Below are 19,667 nucleotides of genomic sequence, written 5' to 3' on the forward strand. Positions count from 1 at the left end.
TTTTTTTTTTTTTTTTTTTTTTTTGGTACCAGGGATCAAACTTGGGTCCTTGCACTTGCGAGGCAGGGGGCAAAACCACTGAGCCTAATCCCCAGCCCAAGTTATGGTCCCATTTTATGGCCCTCAGTTTCTGTCCCTGTTTTATGAATTTAAAAACTGAGGCCTTAAGGAATTAAGGGCTCTACCTATAGGTCAGCCAACAAGCCAGTGTACAACCTTGCACTGCATGGAGACTGGGCATGGACCCCAACCCCTGCAGCCCCCAGACACTGGTTTGAACACACATGGCAGTTTATGACAGTTTGTGTGTTGGCAGCTGAGTAGAGGGAGCTGTGACAGATTATGTGTTGGTGTGTTCCCATGGGTGGATGGTTTTGTGTGACCGTGGTCATGTGTGATGTAGTGTATGTGCAGTTTCAGTTTACAGTTATGCACCCGGTTGTTACAAGATATATCTGTGTCCATATTGTCACTTGTTCAGGTTTGTCATACATAAGGTAACAGAACAGTTAAGTGTCCAGGTGTTATTCTGTGCTGTGTGTCTATGACTGTTATGTGAGCGAGTAGTCATGGCTATGAATGATTAGGCATGACTAGGTATCAGCTGTCAGGGAGTTTGTGTGTACACGTGTTCTTAGATATCCCAGTTGTGTGTGGATGTGCACGTGGGTGTCCCCAGGTCATGTTAGACAGCTGCCATGCCAGCCTACCCCTGTGTACACATCTCCCCCTGCTAAGCCAGTGCCCCTCACCTCCACCTTCCCAGAGCCATCGTCCACCATCCTGAGTTGCGCTGCTAGCTCAGGCTGGCTGTAGAGCTTTCCCACATTCAGCTTTACCTGAATCAATTTACCTGAAGGCAGGAGGGAAGTGTTAGTGGGGCTCTCAGCTCTTGTCCCCGCCCCGGGCCACTAGTCACCTTCTGAGACTTGGACCTGCCCCGCTCGGGCCACACCCGCTTCACTCAACCCAGTAGGTTCTGTCCCGCCCTACTTCAACCAGGCTCCGCCCCGCCCTTCCCACTCACTCTTCCTGAGGCACCAAGGGTTCCTGCCAGGCCCCGCCCAGCCCAGGCTCCTCCCCCTCGGGCCAAGCCCCGCCCTCCCATCGCACTCTTTCCCACTCGCTCACCAGTCTCGCCAGGCTTTTTCCTGCCCTGATCCTTAGACCACACCTGGAAGAGCTGCATGAACGCGGCCGACTCAGCGCCATCGTTCACCACCTCCACACTAGTGTGGGTTGGGTAGCCCTTGGCCTTGATGAAGCCCTAGGACGGGGTCTCTTGTCAGGCACACGGCTCTAGGGCCCTCTGCTTCGCTCCATCCCCCAGGACTTCCTGCTTAGACCTCCTGAACAGTCAAGCTCAGAGAATGTTATTTAACCAAGCTCATGACCCATTTGACAGCCGATGCTGTCACTACCAACTTCTCCGAGGTCCCTGAGGGCCCCCTTAGTCCTAACCTAGGGAAGAGCAGACTATGACAATCCCCGTGGACCTCATCAGAGCCCCCTCAGCACCTCACCTCCAAAAAAGGAGGGGGTACCCTCCAGGAGTCTCCCAGATTCAAGGCAGGGCCATATCCCCCTTACAGATGTGGTATCTCAGGTGCCACCTGGTCTCCCTCTGTCAGGGATCCCAGGGCAGGATGATTCCCTCTCCTCCAAGACCCCAGGGGGACATGGTCCCTCGAATCAAACTGCAGGGGAGGCCCCAGAGCAGCTACTCTCTGACAGAATTCAGGGCAGCTCCCAGAACATGCTGTGTCCCTCTCAGGACCCAGGGCCTCACCACAGCCCTGCTAAAGGCTGCCTTTTTCTCTTGGAGGCTGGACTTGCGTCCCTGCCATACGTAGATCTTGAAGCCACACTGGTCCAGTATATAGCAGTCCTAGGAGCAAGTGTGGGGCTGGTCATTAGGTGGTTCAGACTAGGACTGCCATTACAGGGTGGGGATGGATGAGGGATCTGGGGCCAGGCCTTCCTCACCGTCTGCTGCAGTAGGTCCTGGGTCAGTGGGCAGGTCGCCAATTCCTGGACCACCAGGTCCTTGCCCCTCTCATAGATACTGGGAAACAGGCATGTAGGTTAGGACTACTCAGTTCCTCCCTGGTTGGTCTCTACCCCACCCCCCTTTAATACTTCCACATCTCCAGAGACAGAAGGCATGGGGTTAGAATCCTGATTTTTGCCTTGCTGTGGAGCTTTAAGTGGCTCCTTGACCTCCACAGGGCCTTAGTCCCCCTTCCATACAAGGGATCTCAGGAAGGCTGGCACTTGTCATGCAAGAACACAGTCTGGGCCCAAGGTCCACCTGATCCAACCCAGAATCCACCTGATTTTTCTGGAGTGCTTTCTAGAGATGCTGTGCTACTGCAGTAATGATGGACAAGCAGTCCTGGACTGTCCCACCCAGCCTTTTTTCCCCCAATTCTGCTCACTGGTAGAGTCGTACATTGGCCTTCTGCAGCTGGTTGACAGTCTTGTTGGGCATAGCAGCCTGCAGGCTGCCAACTCGGCAGCCCAGCACAGCTTCCATAATCTGCATGAGGTCACTGGCTTCAACCTCTTCGTTCACCATACCAATCTGTGCACGACCACCACGCTCCCTGTCCCGGATGTTGCAGGTTAAGGCCAGCCCCTGTGGGGAGAGAACCTGCCATCAGGCCTTCCCAGGTGTCCTCCCAGTCTCTCAGATGCCCATCCCAGATCCTTTTTGTCGCTACTCAGCTTACAGAGCCAGGAAAGGAGGGAAGGGGAAAGCTTCATTCCAGCATCCAGGAGGTTACTACCAGTGCAAGAGCTGAACTCAACTTGTACCTAGCAGTTGCTTTCTGAGTTGTGGTGGAGGGCCCAGCGCACTTTTGGCGGGTGGCCAGAGAATGGGCACCTGGAGGACCATGCTTCTCCTCAGGCCATGTGCCCCCAGTTCCTAGGGCAGACACTGACCCGAGACTTCTCGGAAATGCTGGTCTCTGGTCCATTCCACTGGATCATCACTTTGCCCAGGTCCAACAGGAAGATATCACCTTTATTAAAGCTGCTCCAGGACAGCTCCACCTGCCAGGGCCAAGGAGGGACAGAGAGGAAAACAGGTATATACCACTAGCACTCATCAGAGGTAGCAGAGCTGGAGTGTATCAATGGTGTGCATGGAGCATTTGTGCAACAAGGTGTATGTGTGACCTTGAAGTCACCTGTCACACTGTGCAGGCATGTGTCTGTGTAACCACATGTGACCTTGAGGATGATTTTGTGTTGTTGTGTACATCTCTCATCATGTGTGACTGGAGGTAATGCAGGTCTGTCACTGTACATATGTACGTGTGTGTGCATAGATAGTGAGGCATATGTATCCGCTAATTAGTGTGAACATATTCACACACATATCAGATAAGTGTTCTCACAGTGACACAGTGTATGTGTGCCTCTGTGGGGGCAGTGTGTACCTATGGATAAGTGTAGTTATTCAAACAGAGACACCTTTGAGGATAAGAGGAGGCACTTGAATTATGCCAGGATAATAGGCAAAACCTTGGGTTGCATGGTGTCCCTGCATGACCAGAGATGTATGCTCACTGGACTGTGAGTAACAATGCAGAGCCTCTGAGGGACTGTCCGCATGTCTCAGAGCTGCTCTATGCTCTGTGGGCTGTAATATGCCCAACTGCAGGATCATGCACCATCTACATTGCGGACATTGTACCCCTGAATGGTCTTTATACCAGATTCTGGTCAGATGGCAGCAGCATGCCCTGCTCTAACATGATCAGTATCTTCCATTACTTTCCTGACAGATGGAAGTATGGGTCACTCTGTGCTAATCTGTACAAGAGCATTTTGTGGACTAGAGAAGACCCTGGGATGATAGGAAGAGGCAGAGTGAGGACATGAAGGCGACACTGACAATGTGTGTGAGAACTGTGCACTTCCTCCCCAAACATATCACCTCCCCTTGTCCTGCTTAAAAGGAGCAGATGTGAAATCTTTTCTGCCTCACCTTCCCAACTGGTTAATGTGCCAGGGAGACAGACGAGGAAACAGAAAGTCCAGGGAGCAGTGGCAGAGATGGGCTTAAAGCTGGCTCTGCCTTCTCTCTTCTCCTTAGTCAAGATAGGCCACCTGGGGATGCTGACAGCTCTGCCCTCAGCACTGCCCGCCAATTCCCACACTTCATCATACTTCACTACACTCAGCCCAAGCTCAGTCCACAGGGCAGCCACATCCCTGATGGCCCTCACCTCGGTAGCAGACACATGCTTCCTCCCTATGATGTGCAGCAGTCTCTGGATGTTGTACAGGTTGGTCTCCACATGCTTGAGGTCAGGTCCTGGGCTTCCCTTCCTGTAGCTGAGGAGGGAACAGGGTCCCAATGTAGAAACACACACCGCCACGTGCGGGAATGGGTGTAGTATGAGCCCATGCACATAAATGCATGAGGAATGCCATGTGCCTGTTAAATACATGCATTTGAATAGATATGAAAGCATGTATGTGTAAACACATGGGCACACACATAAGGCATGAATATGCATGTATTTATGTGTAGAGATGTGGACACAAGCACATATATGTACATTTAGTGTGTACATGTTTACCCATGTGAATCTAGATAGGAATACAGAGAAGCAGGTGACAGCATATGTGTGTAGTGGGGCATGAACACTCATATATGTAATGTAAGTGTGCTCATCTTCAGGTAGACATGTATAAGGGATTGTGTGTGTCTCTGTATGTACACATTATATACTTGTGTGCATGTGCTCCTATGTACAATATTTGCACATATTAGGCCTAACTATACAAAACAGAAATGGTCAGATATTGGCAATTGCCTATGTTCAACCTAAATATATCACAGTTATTAATTTTTTTTTGGGGGGTCCCAGGGATCAAACTCAGGTCCTTGTGTTTGCAAGGTAGGCGGTGGAACCACTGAGCTAAATTTGCAGCCCTTGCAGTTATTAATTTTTAAAAAATTTAAGCAATTTACAGGAAAGACATATTTCTACCAACATAGAAACATAAAAACAATCTCAATGCAACATTGGCATCCACTCCTAGGTACAGTAAGTCACCAGCTTATGAACAAGTTCCATCCTGGAAGAAGGTTCTTAAGTCAAATTCATTTGTAAGTCTGACAAACTGAGTCTTATACACCTTTGACACAAATATACAATGTATATTAGTTTGCACTTCCTAGCAGTCCCCTCCACACCACCACTGCTTTTCCTCTTGCTTCCAGACATCCTGGGCTCTGACTGGGTACTGTACAGTATCACACTGTACAGTAAGCACAAAGCAGCACAACTGTGACAATGTCCAGCGGACACATGAGTGGGCAACTTCTATGATTTGTTCACATCTACGAATGTTTGTAAAGCAGGTTCATTCATATCTGTGAACGTTCATGACTCGGATGTTCCTAATTGGGAACTTATACATACCCAAGGGAAATGAATTTGTCTACAAAAACTTGTATACAAATGCTCATAACAGCATTATCAACAGCAGCCAATATGTGGAAACAACCCAAATGCCCATTAAGTGATAAATAGATAAATAAAATATGGTATATTAATACAATGGAATATTGTTTGACAACAAAAAGTTAAGCGAATAAAACATTCTACAGCACAGATAAACCTTGAGAACAGAATACTAAATGAGAAAAAGACCATACATTTGATGGTTCCATTTAGAAGAAATGCATAGACAGAGTAGATCAGTGGTCATCTAGGGCAAGGGGAAGAGGACTGCTGGAGGGAAATGGACAGTGACTGCTAAGAGGTTTGGGGCTTAGGGTGATGAAAATTGATAAAACTGATTGTGTGATGGCTGCACAAGCCCACTAAGAATCACTGAATTGTATACTTAAAATAGGTGGATTGTACGGTATTCAAGTTGTCGATCTCCCACCACACACACACACACATACATCACATCACATTTAGCAAAGGAGGGATAGTCCCTGTACGACAGCCCCTCCTAAGCACAGACTCCTCCCTTTTTGTCCTTCCATTCCCACCTGCACTCACATGACTCCACGGTGGAAATAGCTGTGGAAACAGTCAGACTCATGGCCCTGTGTTTCTCGATGCTGCACCATCTGGCCACCCAGTGCCTCTTGCAGGCGTTGCATGAAGGCATCTGCAGCTCCCTGGGTCTCCACACCTGCCTCCTTCCCAATCCAGTAGTGTAGGTTTCTAGATACTTCCTTTGTGCCTTTTGGACTCTGGAGAACCTAGGGTACAGGTGTTTGTGTATATGGGAATGGGCAGAGAAGGAGGGGTGGAGAAAGGGCCTAGGTACCAATGCCTGGAGGGATAAAAGGCTGCAGATGTCCAGAGGGTCACTGAGGAGATATGAAGCAGGTGTTTTCCCTGACAGGAGAAGATGAAGAGCAGGGCTCAGTGGCCTCAAGGCAGCAGCCCACTGTGAAATGTGATTCTAGGGCTCTCAACCTGCCTCTCCCCATGGCACAACTTATGTCTGCACCCTGGTCTCCCATGCTGGGCCATGTCACACCCCTGACAGACTCCTTCCCCAGGTGACTCACGTGGAGGATGATATAGCAGTGCTCCTCAAAGAAGTTCCCATAAGCCCTCTCAGGTACTGGCACCATCTTCAGGTTCTGGGAGAAGAGGGCACCAAGTGACAACTCAGAGATTCCTGTACCCGTGAACCTCACATGGAGGGGGTGGAGGAGGGAACACTGAGTTGGGGGTGTGAGAAGCCAAGTTTCAGAGACCCCACACTCTTCCAGGTCACCAGCTGGGCTATCTGATTGTGCTCCTCACCTCAATGATCCATATGTGGAGCTCTCTTTGGCTGTCGATGGCTGGGAGGTCTTTGTTAATGTTCATCCTAGGCCAAGCAGGAATGAAGGGGGAGACAAAGAACAAGAACCACTGTCCTTAGGTCGGAAGCCAACCCATGGCCAGCTGGGCTCCTCACAAGAATTCTCCCTACCTGCAGCTCTCTATAGCCTAAAATTTATAGTTTACATTTAAGATATCGCACAAAAGTCTGTGTGATTGGAAGGTGAATGGCTCATGGGGATACTATGCTCATCAGTGCATTAGCCCACAGATGAACTCAGCAGTTGAGTGTGCTGTTTAGAGTTGGTCGTGCTCCTCCCTTCTCTCTCTGCTTCCTGACCACCATGATGTGAGCAGATTTTCCTTTGCATCAGGCCCTTCCACCATACCATCTGTGCATTTGAACCTGACAACCATGGACTAAAACTTCTGAAACTGTGAGCCAAAATAAATCTGTCCTCCTTTAAGTTATGAGTGTCAGGAATTGTGTTCCTATGACAAGAAAGTGAACAAGACATTCATGGAACATGACTTTCATTAGGAAGGCTCTGTAAATGTGCCAGTCAGCAAACCAGGATAGGTACTGAGGATCAGCATGTAGAGGTTTGCAACTAGGGATCTAGTTTGTCTATAGGTGTGCTCTTAAAACAGAGTTGACATCTCTGGGCAGGGACAGGCATGGAAGCCAGTAACACTGCAAACAGACAGGAAGTTAGACACAAGCTATACAGACAGACACAGAATCTGCATTCAAGAATAGTCACTGTGGATAGTGGTAGTCTAGCAGACAGGCAAAGGCTATGCCAATAGGAACAGATCCAGCAGGTAGAGACAGGTTCTGCACATAGAGAAAGCCTCTTGAAATAGGACTCAATCCTGCAAAGACAGGTTCTGCACACAAGGGTACAGCTGCAAATAGACAGAGGTCTTCTAAAGTTAGGATCAGGCCGTGTAAACAAACATAGAACCCACAGAGTGTGACAGGCAATGTAGACAGAAAAAGGCTCTGCAAACAGGCTTTGGCTTTGCAAACATGGACAGCTTTCCCATTTGCAACCAGCTCAGGTTCTTCTGATGAAAATGAATTCTGTCGACAGAGACCATCTGTGTGTACAAGGACAGCCTCTGCCAACAGACACAAGCACCACCAAGGGAAATTCAGAGTCTTGGAGGCAAGTGAAGACTGTGAACACAGCCAAAGGCTCTGCAAACAGTCACATGTTCTGCAGGCAGGTAGGAGACTTACAGGCTGGAAAAGGTTCTGCAAAGGTAGATAGGGAAAAGTCCTATGACAGGGACTCCGTATAAGAGTCCCTGCAGATATGGACAGATAGATACGTATACAAGCTGTGTGAATGGCTGCTACATCTTGGCCAATGAAAGCACACCAAGACAGAGGCAGGCTCTTGAACTAGCCAAAGGCTTTGTAGACATGGGCAGACTCTATATGCACAATAGCCTCTGTAAATAGACGTAATTCCTGCAAACAGGGAGATGGGAACAGGCCAGGAAAACAACAATAATCTCTGTATTTGGGCTGTGAAAAGACATAGCTCTTCGAAACAAAAAAATCACAGATAGGCCCTTTTCAGATAGGAAAAGGTTTACAAAACAAAACAGAAAGTTTCCGATAGGAAAAGCCTACTCCATGGGTTCTTTAAGTGGACAGACTCTGGTCACATTGATGGCTTCTCCAAAGAAGACAAGATCTGCTGAATGAGTAGCATGGAGATGAGTTGTGACTGCAAGTGTATGTGCTCCAGACAAGGGCAAGATTGTGAAGTAGGGCTGGGTTCTGTGGAGAGTTGTTGGGCCTGCAAACAAAGACAGGCTTTATATAAGAAGGGACGCTTAGAAACAGGTAAAAGCTTGGTCAATAGGGACAGTCTCTGCTAACAGATGCACATGCAAATGGAATAGAGTATACAGCCAGGCAAAGGTTCTGCAAATGGAGATGTACTCTACAGGAATATCCCAGGGCTCCCAAATAGACCAAGACCCTTCTGACAATGATAAACTCTTCACTGAAACAAACCTTACAAGAAGACACATGGAAATTTCTACCCAGGGAAATTTCAGTAAGCTGTACAAATTGGCAAATGTCTTATAAAATGTCATTGGTGCTACACAGACTGCAGACAAAAGAGAAAAGAGGCTGTGCCATCAGGGACATAGTCTGGAGACAGAAACACTTATTGTAAAGGAAACAGGTTCTGCTGACAGGGATAGGTACTGTAAACAGAAAACTGCTTGGCGAACAGTGAAATGTCTGTAGGTAAAAAGAGATGTCCCAGACCAAGACACCAGACTAGCTCCGTAGAAAGGGATAGCTGTGCATGCAGGCAGTTTCCACAAAATAAAGCAAATTTATAAACATAGAAATAGGGACAAACTTGTTTAAAGAGATCTAGACTTTCAAAATAGCTCCAGGCTCCAGGCAAAACCAGCCAAACTCTGCGACAAGACAAAGTTCCATAAACCTGGGTCAACTCTACATAGCAGGACTATCTCTGAAGACCACGGTAAACCCAACAGCAAGCAACAAGCTCAGCAGACACAAGTGCTGGGAAAAGGAGGCATGAGCACACTTGCTGGCTTCTTGAGACAGGGCTGAACTCTATACATACAGGCTCTGCAAATAGCCACAGGCTTTGCAAACAGAGACTTAGCTTGAGTTTGTGCTCCATGGTTCTGAGTGCGCAGGGAGGGAAAGGAACATGGAATGCCCAGTATCTGGGGGAAGTAAGGGACTCTCAGGTTTGTTGATTTTCTTTCATCTCAGTATCTCATGCTCAACTAAGGCTTCCCTGTATCACTCTTTCATGAACCCATGGGAGGTTCTTTCTACAACTTACTCGAATTCTGCCAGCAGCAACTTTCTCTTCTTGCTGTTGCTTGGCTGAGTAGATGCAGAAGTCAACTTCTGGGTGTCTCAGATGGCCCTGGTGTGGTGGCCACTCCTCTCCTCTCCCTGATGCACTGTAGCCCTGTCCTATCAACAGCAGTAACACCCTGGCCTGGGCTGCCCCTGCATGACCAAGGGAAACAGGGTAAGATGAGGGCCAGGCTGCAGAATCAGAGGCACCACTCCAAGGTGGCACATGGTAACTAGCGTTCCCCACTCCTTTGTGGAGGTGAACTCACAGCATACAATACACAGTGGGCAGGAAGGGCGCTGGTCAACACTGAGCCATGTGAGAGGCTATGGGGTAGGGTGGCCAGGGGGCAGTCCCGCCAGGTGGTTAGATCTGCAGGTGGCCATCACAGCACGCAGCCACCTCCCCCTGCATCCCATGAAATTATGAATGTTTTTGGTTCTGGTGCCCCATACCACGCAGAAGATTCCCAAAGGCAGGAAAGTCTCTCTGTCTCTGTCTCTGTCTGTTTCTGCCTGTCGGTCTGCCTCTGTCTCTATGTCTTTCTCTGCTTCTCTCTCCCCTCTTCCCTTTCCCTTCCCCGCCCCTTTCCCTCGCTCTCAGTATGGGACTGAACCCAGTACTGAGCTACACCCCCAGCCTTTTTTTATGTTTTCTAATTTTGAGACAGGCTGGGCTCAGACTTTCCATCCTCCTGACTCAGCCTTCCAGAGTGCTGGGCTTACAGGCATGCACTGGTAGATAGTTACTGAATGAGTGAAGCATGTTGCCCTGTAACCAACTGAGTGAACATGAGCGTGGAAGGGAGTTACCCATGCACTCTGAGTGCATCTAGGATGCTCATAACAGTTAACGGCTCACTGGTGTGACCCGTAGACACAGTGGCCATGAAACAGTGATCTAAAGCAACAGAAAATCTGATGCCATGATAGTGGGTAGTGACATATGATGGTGACCCTGCAGCAGCACACTGACAGGCAGGAACAGTGACCGGTGGCAAAGACCAGAAACTAGGCAGGAAGTGACCAGAGGTACAGGCAGACAGGAACTGTGGGATGTAACCCATGTTCAGCAGCCACAGGAGACAGGAAGACCCCCGACTAGCTTTGGGATAGTGACAGTCAGGGTTCCGTGTGGGACAGGAAAGTCAAACTGGTAGCCAAAGTTGGGACTAATCTGGTTTCACTGGGAAGGGGCAGCATAACTCTAGGAGGTTGGGAAGGTGTCTGATGTTCAGTTCCATCCTTTGGAGCCAGACTCTCAGGCTGCCAGGGCTGAGGCCCCATCTCCAAGCCCCTGCGTTCACTGTTTCCAACCGGGTTTGAGGGCATTTGGAGGAAAGGGATGTTCAAAGAGTGGGAGTCCTTCGCCTTCCCTAACACCCTCTTCTCTCCTCCAGGCTGTCCATTTTTTCTCTGCAGCCTGGTCCCTCCCCTGAACACCTCTGCCAGCCCCATAAGCCTTCCCACCCACCGATGTCTCCTCTTTCCCTTGTGGAATTCCCTTCCATATCCTCCTGCAGTGGGGACCTCCACCCTGTGTCTTCTCTCCCTCTCCTGGAAGCCTCTTTCCTCCCACGTGCCGCCTTTCTCTTCCAGGTCCTCTTCTTTGTCTGCTTCACCCCCTGACTCCCCCTTTCCAGGTTCCTCTTCCTCTAGCCTCTCCCTCCTCTTGCCTAGGTTCTCCTCTCTCTACCAGGTTGCTCCCTTCCTCCTCTGAAGGCTCCCTTTGCCCTCCGAGAGCCCTTTCCTGTTCCCCATGTGCCCCGCTTTCGCTGCAGTGGGCCCTGCCTTACTTCCTCCTTGGGTACCTGCACAGTGCTCAACTTTCAGTGAGGAGAGAGGGGGCTGCCAGCGGGAGGGGGAGGAAAAAGAGGTTGGGGAGGGGCCTCAGTCACACAACCTTCCACTTTCTTCCTCTTGGGCTGGCAGCCACAAGTGCCCCACCTTCCCCCCCACTCCACCCCCACCAGTCCTCTTACCTGCCGGGCTGCTCGCTGTCCCCAGGTTCTGTCAGCCTCTGCTCTGCAGTGCTGAGCCTGGGACTCTGTGCTTCCCACCCGGGCCTGGAGCAGCCCTCCCCTCCCCACTGGTTCGGGTTTCCAGCCCCTCTTGCTCAGGCCTACCTGCTGGAAACTGCTCCTGTGCCTTTGCCCTGGCTGTGGACAGTGCTGGGCCTGGCAAGGGGCCAGGCTCTGCTCACTGTAACTCAATCCCAGTTCCTGCCCTGCAGGACACACCCCACCCCTTAGTGCTCAGAGGGCTGGACATTCAAACTTAATCAATTTGTTCATCAGTCAACAAATATTGACAGAAGCCAGCCCCCTCTACAAGGCCTGTCAAGCTCACCTCATTTCCTGGGTACCAGTGGCCAGAAAAAAGCAAGGTATAGAAGCCTGGGTTGGGCTAAGTGGTGATTTCCTTCTCTGGGAACTTCATGGGTCCCTGACCTCTGACCCCTGGGGGCACTGCAGAAAACTTCAGGAGAAAGCAGAACAAGCGGGTGGAGCGTGGGTCAGGCTGAGATGCAGGTATCACAGAAGATGGGGGAAGGTAGTCAGGCTCCCGCTAGGTGTCTCCCTGCCCCTTCCACCCCCACCTCCTAATTTGGGCTGGCTGCCCAGCAGAACCCTCCCCAGGGAGCCCTGATACCCATCATGGGAGAGGGCAGTCCAGCCCTTGTAGAGAAGCCACCTCTCCCACACTTTGTACTCCTCCCCTACTTTTCCACGTGGTTGTGGGGTGCCAGTGCTGGAAACAGAAATTAAGGGGCAAAACCTCCGTTTACCTTAGAAATAAGGCCTCAGGCATGGCCATGGGCTCTCACTGCCAGGACAGGCTGCTTCCACTTGTCCACTGGCCCCAAACTCTTTCCCTGTGCCCATTCTTCACCCCATAAAGGTCTCTATGGGGGGGGCGAGCCTCTAGAAACTAGGTCAGTAGGGTCTACAGCCAGGGTACGCCTGTGCTTAACAGACATGGCTGTGGTTCCGTGTGTGAAGGGTACTCAGTCCCGGCGTGTTACTGTGTCACAGCGTGCCTACCCGATCCCCACTTGTGACACTGCTTATCTCAACAGTGTGTCTGGCTGACTGTGCATACCCCATTGCCTGCTTTCTTGGCCCCTGCCCAGAAAAATTCTGTGCTCTCATTTCTTCCTACTTGCTCGCCCTTTTCCCTCCTCTGCCACTCTGCAGGTCTCTGTTCTCACATTCCCTGCACATGGCTTCTTCCTAGGTCAACAGTGGGGATTGGTTGTCACCATCTTCTCTCTCACTCCGGCTCTCTCCTGAGGGGCCTCTAAATGTCAGCAGCATGGAGCTCAGGGTTTAACTGCTATCTCTTTTCAAGTTTCCTTCCCAGTTCCAGTCCCAAGGGTGTCTCTCCTGCCTCCAACTTCCATTCCTTGTCCCCACCCACACCTCAGTCTGCTCTGCCCAAAGGTGGGTGCATCTCTCCCAGGGTGTCCACCTCAGTATTCTAAGATCTATGTTCGCTGAGGCTCAGGAACAAGGTTTAGCAATCGGGAGCTGACCTATCTCTCTTCTTTCCTTCACATTCACTGGGCAGCCACTGGCCAGAGTGGGGCCGGTTCCTCACAGATCCTGGCAAGTCCTCCTGATTCCTGGCCTGCTCCGGGAGCATCCGCTGCCAGGGGGTGGCATGGGTCACCCTCTTTGACTGCTGGCCTCCTTGGCTCAACTTTCAACCTCTTATAGCAGCCAGAGCGGCTTTTTTCTCCAAAATTTAAAAAAATTGTGGTAAAAGATCACTGTGGATACCAAAAATCCATGGATGTTCAAGTCCCTTATATACAATGAAGTAGTATCTGCGGATTACCTGCACAGTCCTCCCACACACCTTGCATCTGTAGCATGCTTATAACAGAATCTAATGTAAATACCAAGTAAACCGCTGCTTTACTGTATTGTTTAGAAAATAATGACAAAGAAAAATGGCTGTACATGTTTAGTACAGACACTATTACCCAAATATTTTTCAATCCAAAGTCAGTTGAATTCACAGATGTGGAACCTGCAGATTGGAAGGCTAACTGCACATTTCAAATTTGCTCTCCCAAACATTACTAAGTGTTCAGCTCTGTGGCATTAAGGACATTCACCACCATTACCATCCAGCTCTGGAAGACTTTATCATGCTGAAAACTGGAACTCTGCACCCACTATGTAACAGCTGCCTACCCTCCTCTCCACCCTCCGGTCTTCTGTCTCTAGGATTCTGACTAGCTAGACTGAAGCCCTCATCTCAGAATCTGACACTTGGTCGAATTAATCTGCCCCTGTTGCAAAGCTTCTGGGCTAAAGCCAGAATGAAGTCTCAGACCGCCCGCACCTCCTCCTGCCCCATCTGCTGTCACTCCCTCCACTGCTATATTCTTGCTCTTTTTCTTGAAGACGCCCAGTTCCTTCTGGTCTCAGCTTTGCTCATTTCACCATCAGGAGGCTGCTCCTCAGGTCCTCCCTTCTGTGGGCATCTAGGCCTCAATTTAGGTGCACCTCTCACCTTCACCCAGATACTTCCCACTCTCATATCCTAGCTTTTGGACCCCTGTGGTCCTTGTGAGTTCCCTGTGGGCAGAGTCACTGCCGTATGTGTGTCTAGAACAGTGCTGGTACACTATAGTAACTTAGTATTTGCTGATGTTTCTGTGTCTTGTGCCTGGCTCTTCTGTGTGTGTGTGTGTGTGTGTGTGTGTGTGTGTGTGTGTGTGTCTATCCTTTGTGGGGCTCTGGCTCAAAACAGGGCTCACAGCTGAGGTACAGCAGTTACCTTGTCTATTCCAGTTAGGTTCCTGTCCCTTCTCCAGTGCTCACTGCCTAAGTGACTTTAGAGATGATTTTTTTTTTTTTTTTTGGTTTTTTGAGACAGGGTCTCACTATGTAGTTGAGACTGACCTGGAACTCACTATGTAGCCCAGGCTGGTCTTGAACTCACAGCGATCCTCGTGCCTCAGCCTCCTGAGTGCTGGGATTACAGGTGTACACCACCACGCCTGGCAGTTTGTTTTGTTTTTTTAAGGGGAAAAGGTTTATTTAGCTCATAGTTCCTAGAGGTTTCAGTCCATAATGGGCAGGGTGGTAGAGGGACAACAGTTCATGTGGACACACAGTAGCAGCAACAAGGGCTAGAGATAATTCTTGTGCTCTTTCTGAGCTGGTATTTCTTCCTCTGAGAAGCCAGGGGGATGACATCCCTCCAAGATTCATTTTGGGTAGGATCCCCCAACCCCAGCCAGTCTAGCCTCTACTGCTTAGTGAACCTCTCCATGATTGCTCCCCTCAAAATCCTCTGGGTCCCTGAACAGAGAAGATATTGCCTGAGCAGAACTGCTCCACCCCTGTGACCTGTGGTCCCAGGCCTGAGAGATGGCCGGTGAGTCTGGGGCCTGGTCCTCTGTGTATGGGGTGGATAATCTCTGGATTGTGGCTATGGTTGACAGAGAGGACACTGAAACCCAGGGTAAGTTCACAACATTGCAGAATGAGGGGGTGGGTGCCAGCCTCTTCCTCCTCCTCTCTCAGAGCAAGGGAGTCCCTTGCCACTCCCCCTGCTCCACCCTCCTCCCACTTCCCCTTCCTGGTCCTAGAGTTAGACTGTCTCTGAGCTGGGCTCACCTGACTAGCACGATCCTGTCACTGAAACCCTCATCTCACTGACCTCCCATATGACCCTGGCCACTCCAACCAGGTTTTCAGGGGCTGGGAGCTACTTTGTTCCTGCATGCTTGCCCTCTAAGGCCCAACCACTCCCTGTCAATATTGACCCGGGCAAGGGAGTGGTCCCAGGTGGACCCTACCACGCCAGGCTCCACTTCCAGGTATCCTAGCTCCAGCTCCCACCTAGACCTGGTGTCAGAACTCATCTTACTCCCTCCCCAGCAGATGCAGAAGACTGCCACTTCTGGAGTCCCAGGGACACAGGGAAGAAGAAGGAGGTGCTGACTCCAGTCCAGGGGCCAACTGCCTGGAGTCACCCTGGCCCTTCACCTGAAGAAGGCAGAGTACCTAGGGGTTCGTACATCTGGCGGCAGGCCGAAGGTGGGGAAGTGACTTGTCCCACTAGGGAAGGAAAAAGCCCTGAGGACACGGTGGGAATTCTAGAGTGCCAGGGCAGATTAAGACCAACCTGCCAGGAGGCATCACTGATCTGCCACCACAGCAGTGGGGTGGGGTAGTCCACCATCAGGACACAGCTTGGGTCAGAACAGTCATCCACATCTCAGGGAGGGAACACAGCTGAGTTCTGCTCCTGGTGGATACCATACTGTAGGCTCCAGGGTGCAGTGGGGTATCCACCCTTTCTCCATCTCCATGTGAGGAGAGGCTGCTATCAGCCAGTAAAGGCTTTTATTAGGCACTTTCTTCCCCTTTCCTTGGGAAAGGCTCCCAGTGCCCAGGTGGGGCTTTCTCTGTTCTTTTCTGGATTTCTCTTAATTTTCCAGTAATGAACATACACGGCTGCTCTTTCAGAGAAAAGAACACATCAAACCTCCAAAGTCCCCACACCTCCTTTGCTATTCCTAGGCATCAGGCTTGGAGCAGTTCTGAGGGGCTTGCTCTTCCTCCTCAGCCAGTTAAGAGCAGTTCTCAGCCTTCACTGCACACTTGCATCATATGGGGCACTTAAAAGCATGATGCAGGTCCCCATACTCAAGAGGTTTACATTTAAGTAGTGGAGGTGTGGACTTAAAGAGATCCATTTTTGTTGTTAACTGAGGATTGAACCCAGGGCTCTGCACTTAGTTATACCTGCAGTCCTTTTTGTATTTTGAGACAGGATCTCAAATTGCCCAGACAAGACTTGAACTTGTGATCATCCTGCCTCAGGCTCTCAAAATACTGGGATTATAGGTGTGCAGAATCTCTATCTTTAAAAGCTCTTAGGTAACTGGTTTTGTGTGTGTGTGTGTGTGTGTGTCAGAGCTGGAGGTGCAATGGAGGTTTAGGTGAACCTCGCTGGGACACACGTCCTCTACCAGATTGGTGTGTGGGAGTCTGCTGATCTGTTCTCAGTGGTCAGGCTGGTGACAATGTCATTTGGTAGCTCTGGGTTTTGTGCAGCCTGAAGATTCACAGCTACTGGCATCTCTGGCACGGCATAAGGGTTGCACCACTCAAACACCCCCAGTTATTCTGAAGATTCTACACATGCCCAGGGCATTCCTTATTCGTAAGCTCAACAGACTGTCCATCAGATATTGTGCCATGGTTCCCTGCTGCCTTTTCCCAGCCTCCTGGCTTCATGTTTGGCCCAATAATAGAGATGATCTGTGCTCAAACTAGAAAATATCGGGAGAGGAAACTTTAGTGTGCAGATGTCCCTCATAATTGCACTTCTGACGACCTGTCTCCTTCCCTCCCATCTGTGGAGTCTCCCTAGGACACCTGTCTCAGGGCTGCCACAATTTACAGCCATTTATTGTTTGTATATTGAGGTGTGAAGCAGGTGGGGTTATGGGGGTGATGCCAGAGGAGGTTGAGAGGACTGAGGAGTAGAGTGGAGACAGTGGGCAAGGGACAGAGCCAAGGAGTCAGAATCAGGGAAGCCAAACTGACTTCTTTCTGGTGAGCTAGGGGCTCCACTGTGAGGAGAGGGCACCTAGGTCACAGCACAGACTATCTGTGGCTACAGATACCATATCCTGGGTGGTCAGGGATGAATATACAGTTGTTCCTTGGTGTCTAAGGCAAATTTGTTACAGGACCCCTTTGCATTCCAAAATTATGGATGCTCTAGTTTCTTGCATAAAATGTAGCTTTTGCATATGATCTCTTGCTGATAATACATATAAATGCTATGTAAATATTGTTATACTGTGTTGTTTAGGAAATGACAAAAAAAAAAAAAAAACTGTATATGTCCAGGACCGATGGGATTATTTTCCTGAATATTTCTGACATGTGGTCAGTCTGATCTGCACATGTAGAACCCATGGATATGGAGGGAGGACCATACATGCTAGCAGAACCCAGTATCCCAGGACAGAGACCGCAGAGCTTTGTTCTAGAGGCCTTCCTTTCCTCATCCATAAAATGAGGATAAGATCTGCCTGATGAGATCATTGACACTGGTGTTCTGGCATCAGAATTAGGTATAATTATGAGTCAGCAGATAAGGGAAGCCACGTCCATGTCCCTGTTGGGAATCTCGAGCACAGGAGCTTTGCAGCTCCTCTTACCTTCATCAACACAGGCAGTCTGAGGATTTTGCTTACAGGATATCTTGTGAGAAATCTGCTACATCTGTAGTCTTACTGATTTCTTGTCTTGCTGCTTCTGGTAATGACATCTTAGCTACTGTGCCTAAAGGCTATGGGTTTAAGCATCACACACAATGCCTGTGGCTCTTATGTGGCAGGGGCTAAGTTTCTCTCTTACTGTATCTGGCAGCCTGCTGGTAGGGTTGGAGTCATTATGAGAGGATGGTGAGCCAGATTGCTTTGTCTAGAGAAAGGAAGCCAGGGGGGCAAACACTCTTACCTTTCTGGTGACAGACAACTTGGGAAGGATGGTTTTTTAGCTGCCCCTAGTCATGGTCTGTGGCTCCTAGAGTCCTTCATCATATCTCTCATGCACCCTGCTCTCCAGAACTGGGGTATATAGGAGAGCCAGTGTGCTGGCATCTGACAGCGAACGGAGAAAAGAGAGGCGCTGCCACTGGAGAACCAGTCCATCCACAAGAGAGTGCAGTTTCATGTGTTTATTTTGGCAGAAGGAAATCATTGCAAACCTCTTGGTTGACAATACTCATCCCTGGAAACGTGCACATTCCACATGTAGTATTTCGCACGTAATGCTGGATTGTTTATCACATTCAAATGTCTAGTAGACATCCATAACTACTAGACAGCAACATCTCCACTATCAGGAGGGGATATCAGTCTGCAGAGAAGCTCCTGGGAGAATGGAACAGGAACAGACATGATCAGTTTTACAGTACAAAAGGAACAGAGGCAGCCAGACAATTTTGTACGTATAATTCCAACTACACAAAGCCATCCACTCTTCTCAAACCCTGGCATACCAACAGTCCAGCACAGCACCTTTAAAAGCACAGGCACAAACATCACGAGTGTTTGACCACAGGGCTGTGTTTCTGGATTTTATTAGAAAGCTTTCTTTAAAATACAGGGTTGTAAAATGTTACCAAGAGACTTACAGACTTCTTTTTTACACCCAAAGTTCAAATGCTGTAACCACAACACGTCAGTGTCATTAGGGCATCTCCATGTCAAGTCATCTCACCAAAACTACCACGTTAAAGGAGCTTCCCCACTGACCATCGACCATGACAGGTAGTGTTTCTTATTAGTACACAGTGCAGTTTACAAATAACTAGTGTGTGAAACCACAGACCAACACACAGGATTCCAGAGCAAATGGAAGACAGAGCACTACCAGCATCAGGAATTCTCAGTTCCCCCCAACTCAAGGCCTGGCAAGAGATGTGATAACATCATGGTGGTTTGGAGCCCATGAACCTAAGGAATCCTGTCTCATTTCTTAATGTAAAGTATACTTATCCAGGAGACTACATTTTAACCTGGTACTGAGAGGACCATGGAAACTCAGGGGTCAGACTTCTCTCTTGGCTAAAGAGTTGGAGTATTTTGGTAATGTGGGAAATATATGGCACAGAGAGTAGCTAATAGGTTTCATTAGGTTTTAAAGCCCACAATTTAATAAAAGGTAAGAATAAAAAACAATACCCGTATTTACCATTAAAAAACACAAACCCTAAACATTTATCTCATTTCTTGGCCCTAATGTTAGAATTCTATTGCTTCATTTACAGGTAGATGATTAAAAAATATATAGATATTTCACTTATGTACATAAAGCAGAATCAAGGGTTAAAATAAAAATGGAATTTTGGAGTGTGGTCAAATAAGGTGCACAGAATCGCAGAACCCTCAGAGGCCCTCCCAGGACATTCTGTGTCTGTGATGGCGG

General features: G+C 49.2%; 1 protein-coding gene across 5 annotated transcripts in view; it reads right to left on the reverse strand.

The window, feature by feature from the left end:
• Vill (villin like) overlaps positions 1-19,614 on the reverse strand; it is a 26,025-nt gene extending 6,411 nt beyond the window's left edge. For 2 of the 5 annotated variants that reach the window (XM_033757130.1, XM_033757131.1), the window contains exons 1-12: positions 11,676-14,555; positions 9,674-9,846; positions 6,798-6,864; positions 6,557-6,631; positions 6,036-6,241; positions 4,239-4,347; positions 2,947-3,057; positions 2,439-2,638; positions 1,987-2,065; positions 1,790-1,888; positions 1,132-1,267; positions 753-853 (exon numbers count right to left, since the gene is read on the reverse strand). In XM_033757130.1, the coding sequence (XP_033613021.1) occupies positions 753-853; positions 1,132-1,267; positions 1,790-1,888; positions 1,987-2,065; positions 2,439-2,638; positions 2,947-3,057; positions 4,239-4,347; positions 6,036-6,241; positions 6,557-6,631; positions 6,798-6,863 (1,182 nt within the window). In that variant the 5' untranslated portion in view covers position 6,864; positions 9,674-9,846; positions 11,676-14,555. Of the gene's footprint in view, positions 1-752; positions 854-1,131; positions 1,268-1,789; positions 1,889-1,986; positions 2,066-2,438; positions 2,639-2,946; positions 3,058-4,238; positions 4,348-6,025; positions 6,242-6,556; positions 6,632-6,797; positions 6,865-9,673; positions 9,847-11,675; positions 14,556-18,194 lie in introns of those variants that run through there. The other 3 variants (XM_010629698.2, XM_033757129.1, XM_010629699.1) reach the window with 3 other exon arrangements.
• Between the last annotated feature and the right edge of the window lie 53 nt (positions 19,615-19,667).

The sequence above is a fragment of the Fukomys damarensis genome, unplaced genomic scaffold (genome assembly GCF_012274545.1).
Source record: "Fukomys damarensis isolate Sample0158 unplaced genomic scaffold, DMR_v1.0_HiC HiC_scaffold_28, whole genome shotgun sequence".
In the NCBI taxonomy this organism is placed as follows: domain Eukaryota; kingdom Metazoa; phylum Chordata; class Mammalia; order Rodentia; family Bathyergidae; genus Fukomys; species Fukomys damarensis.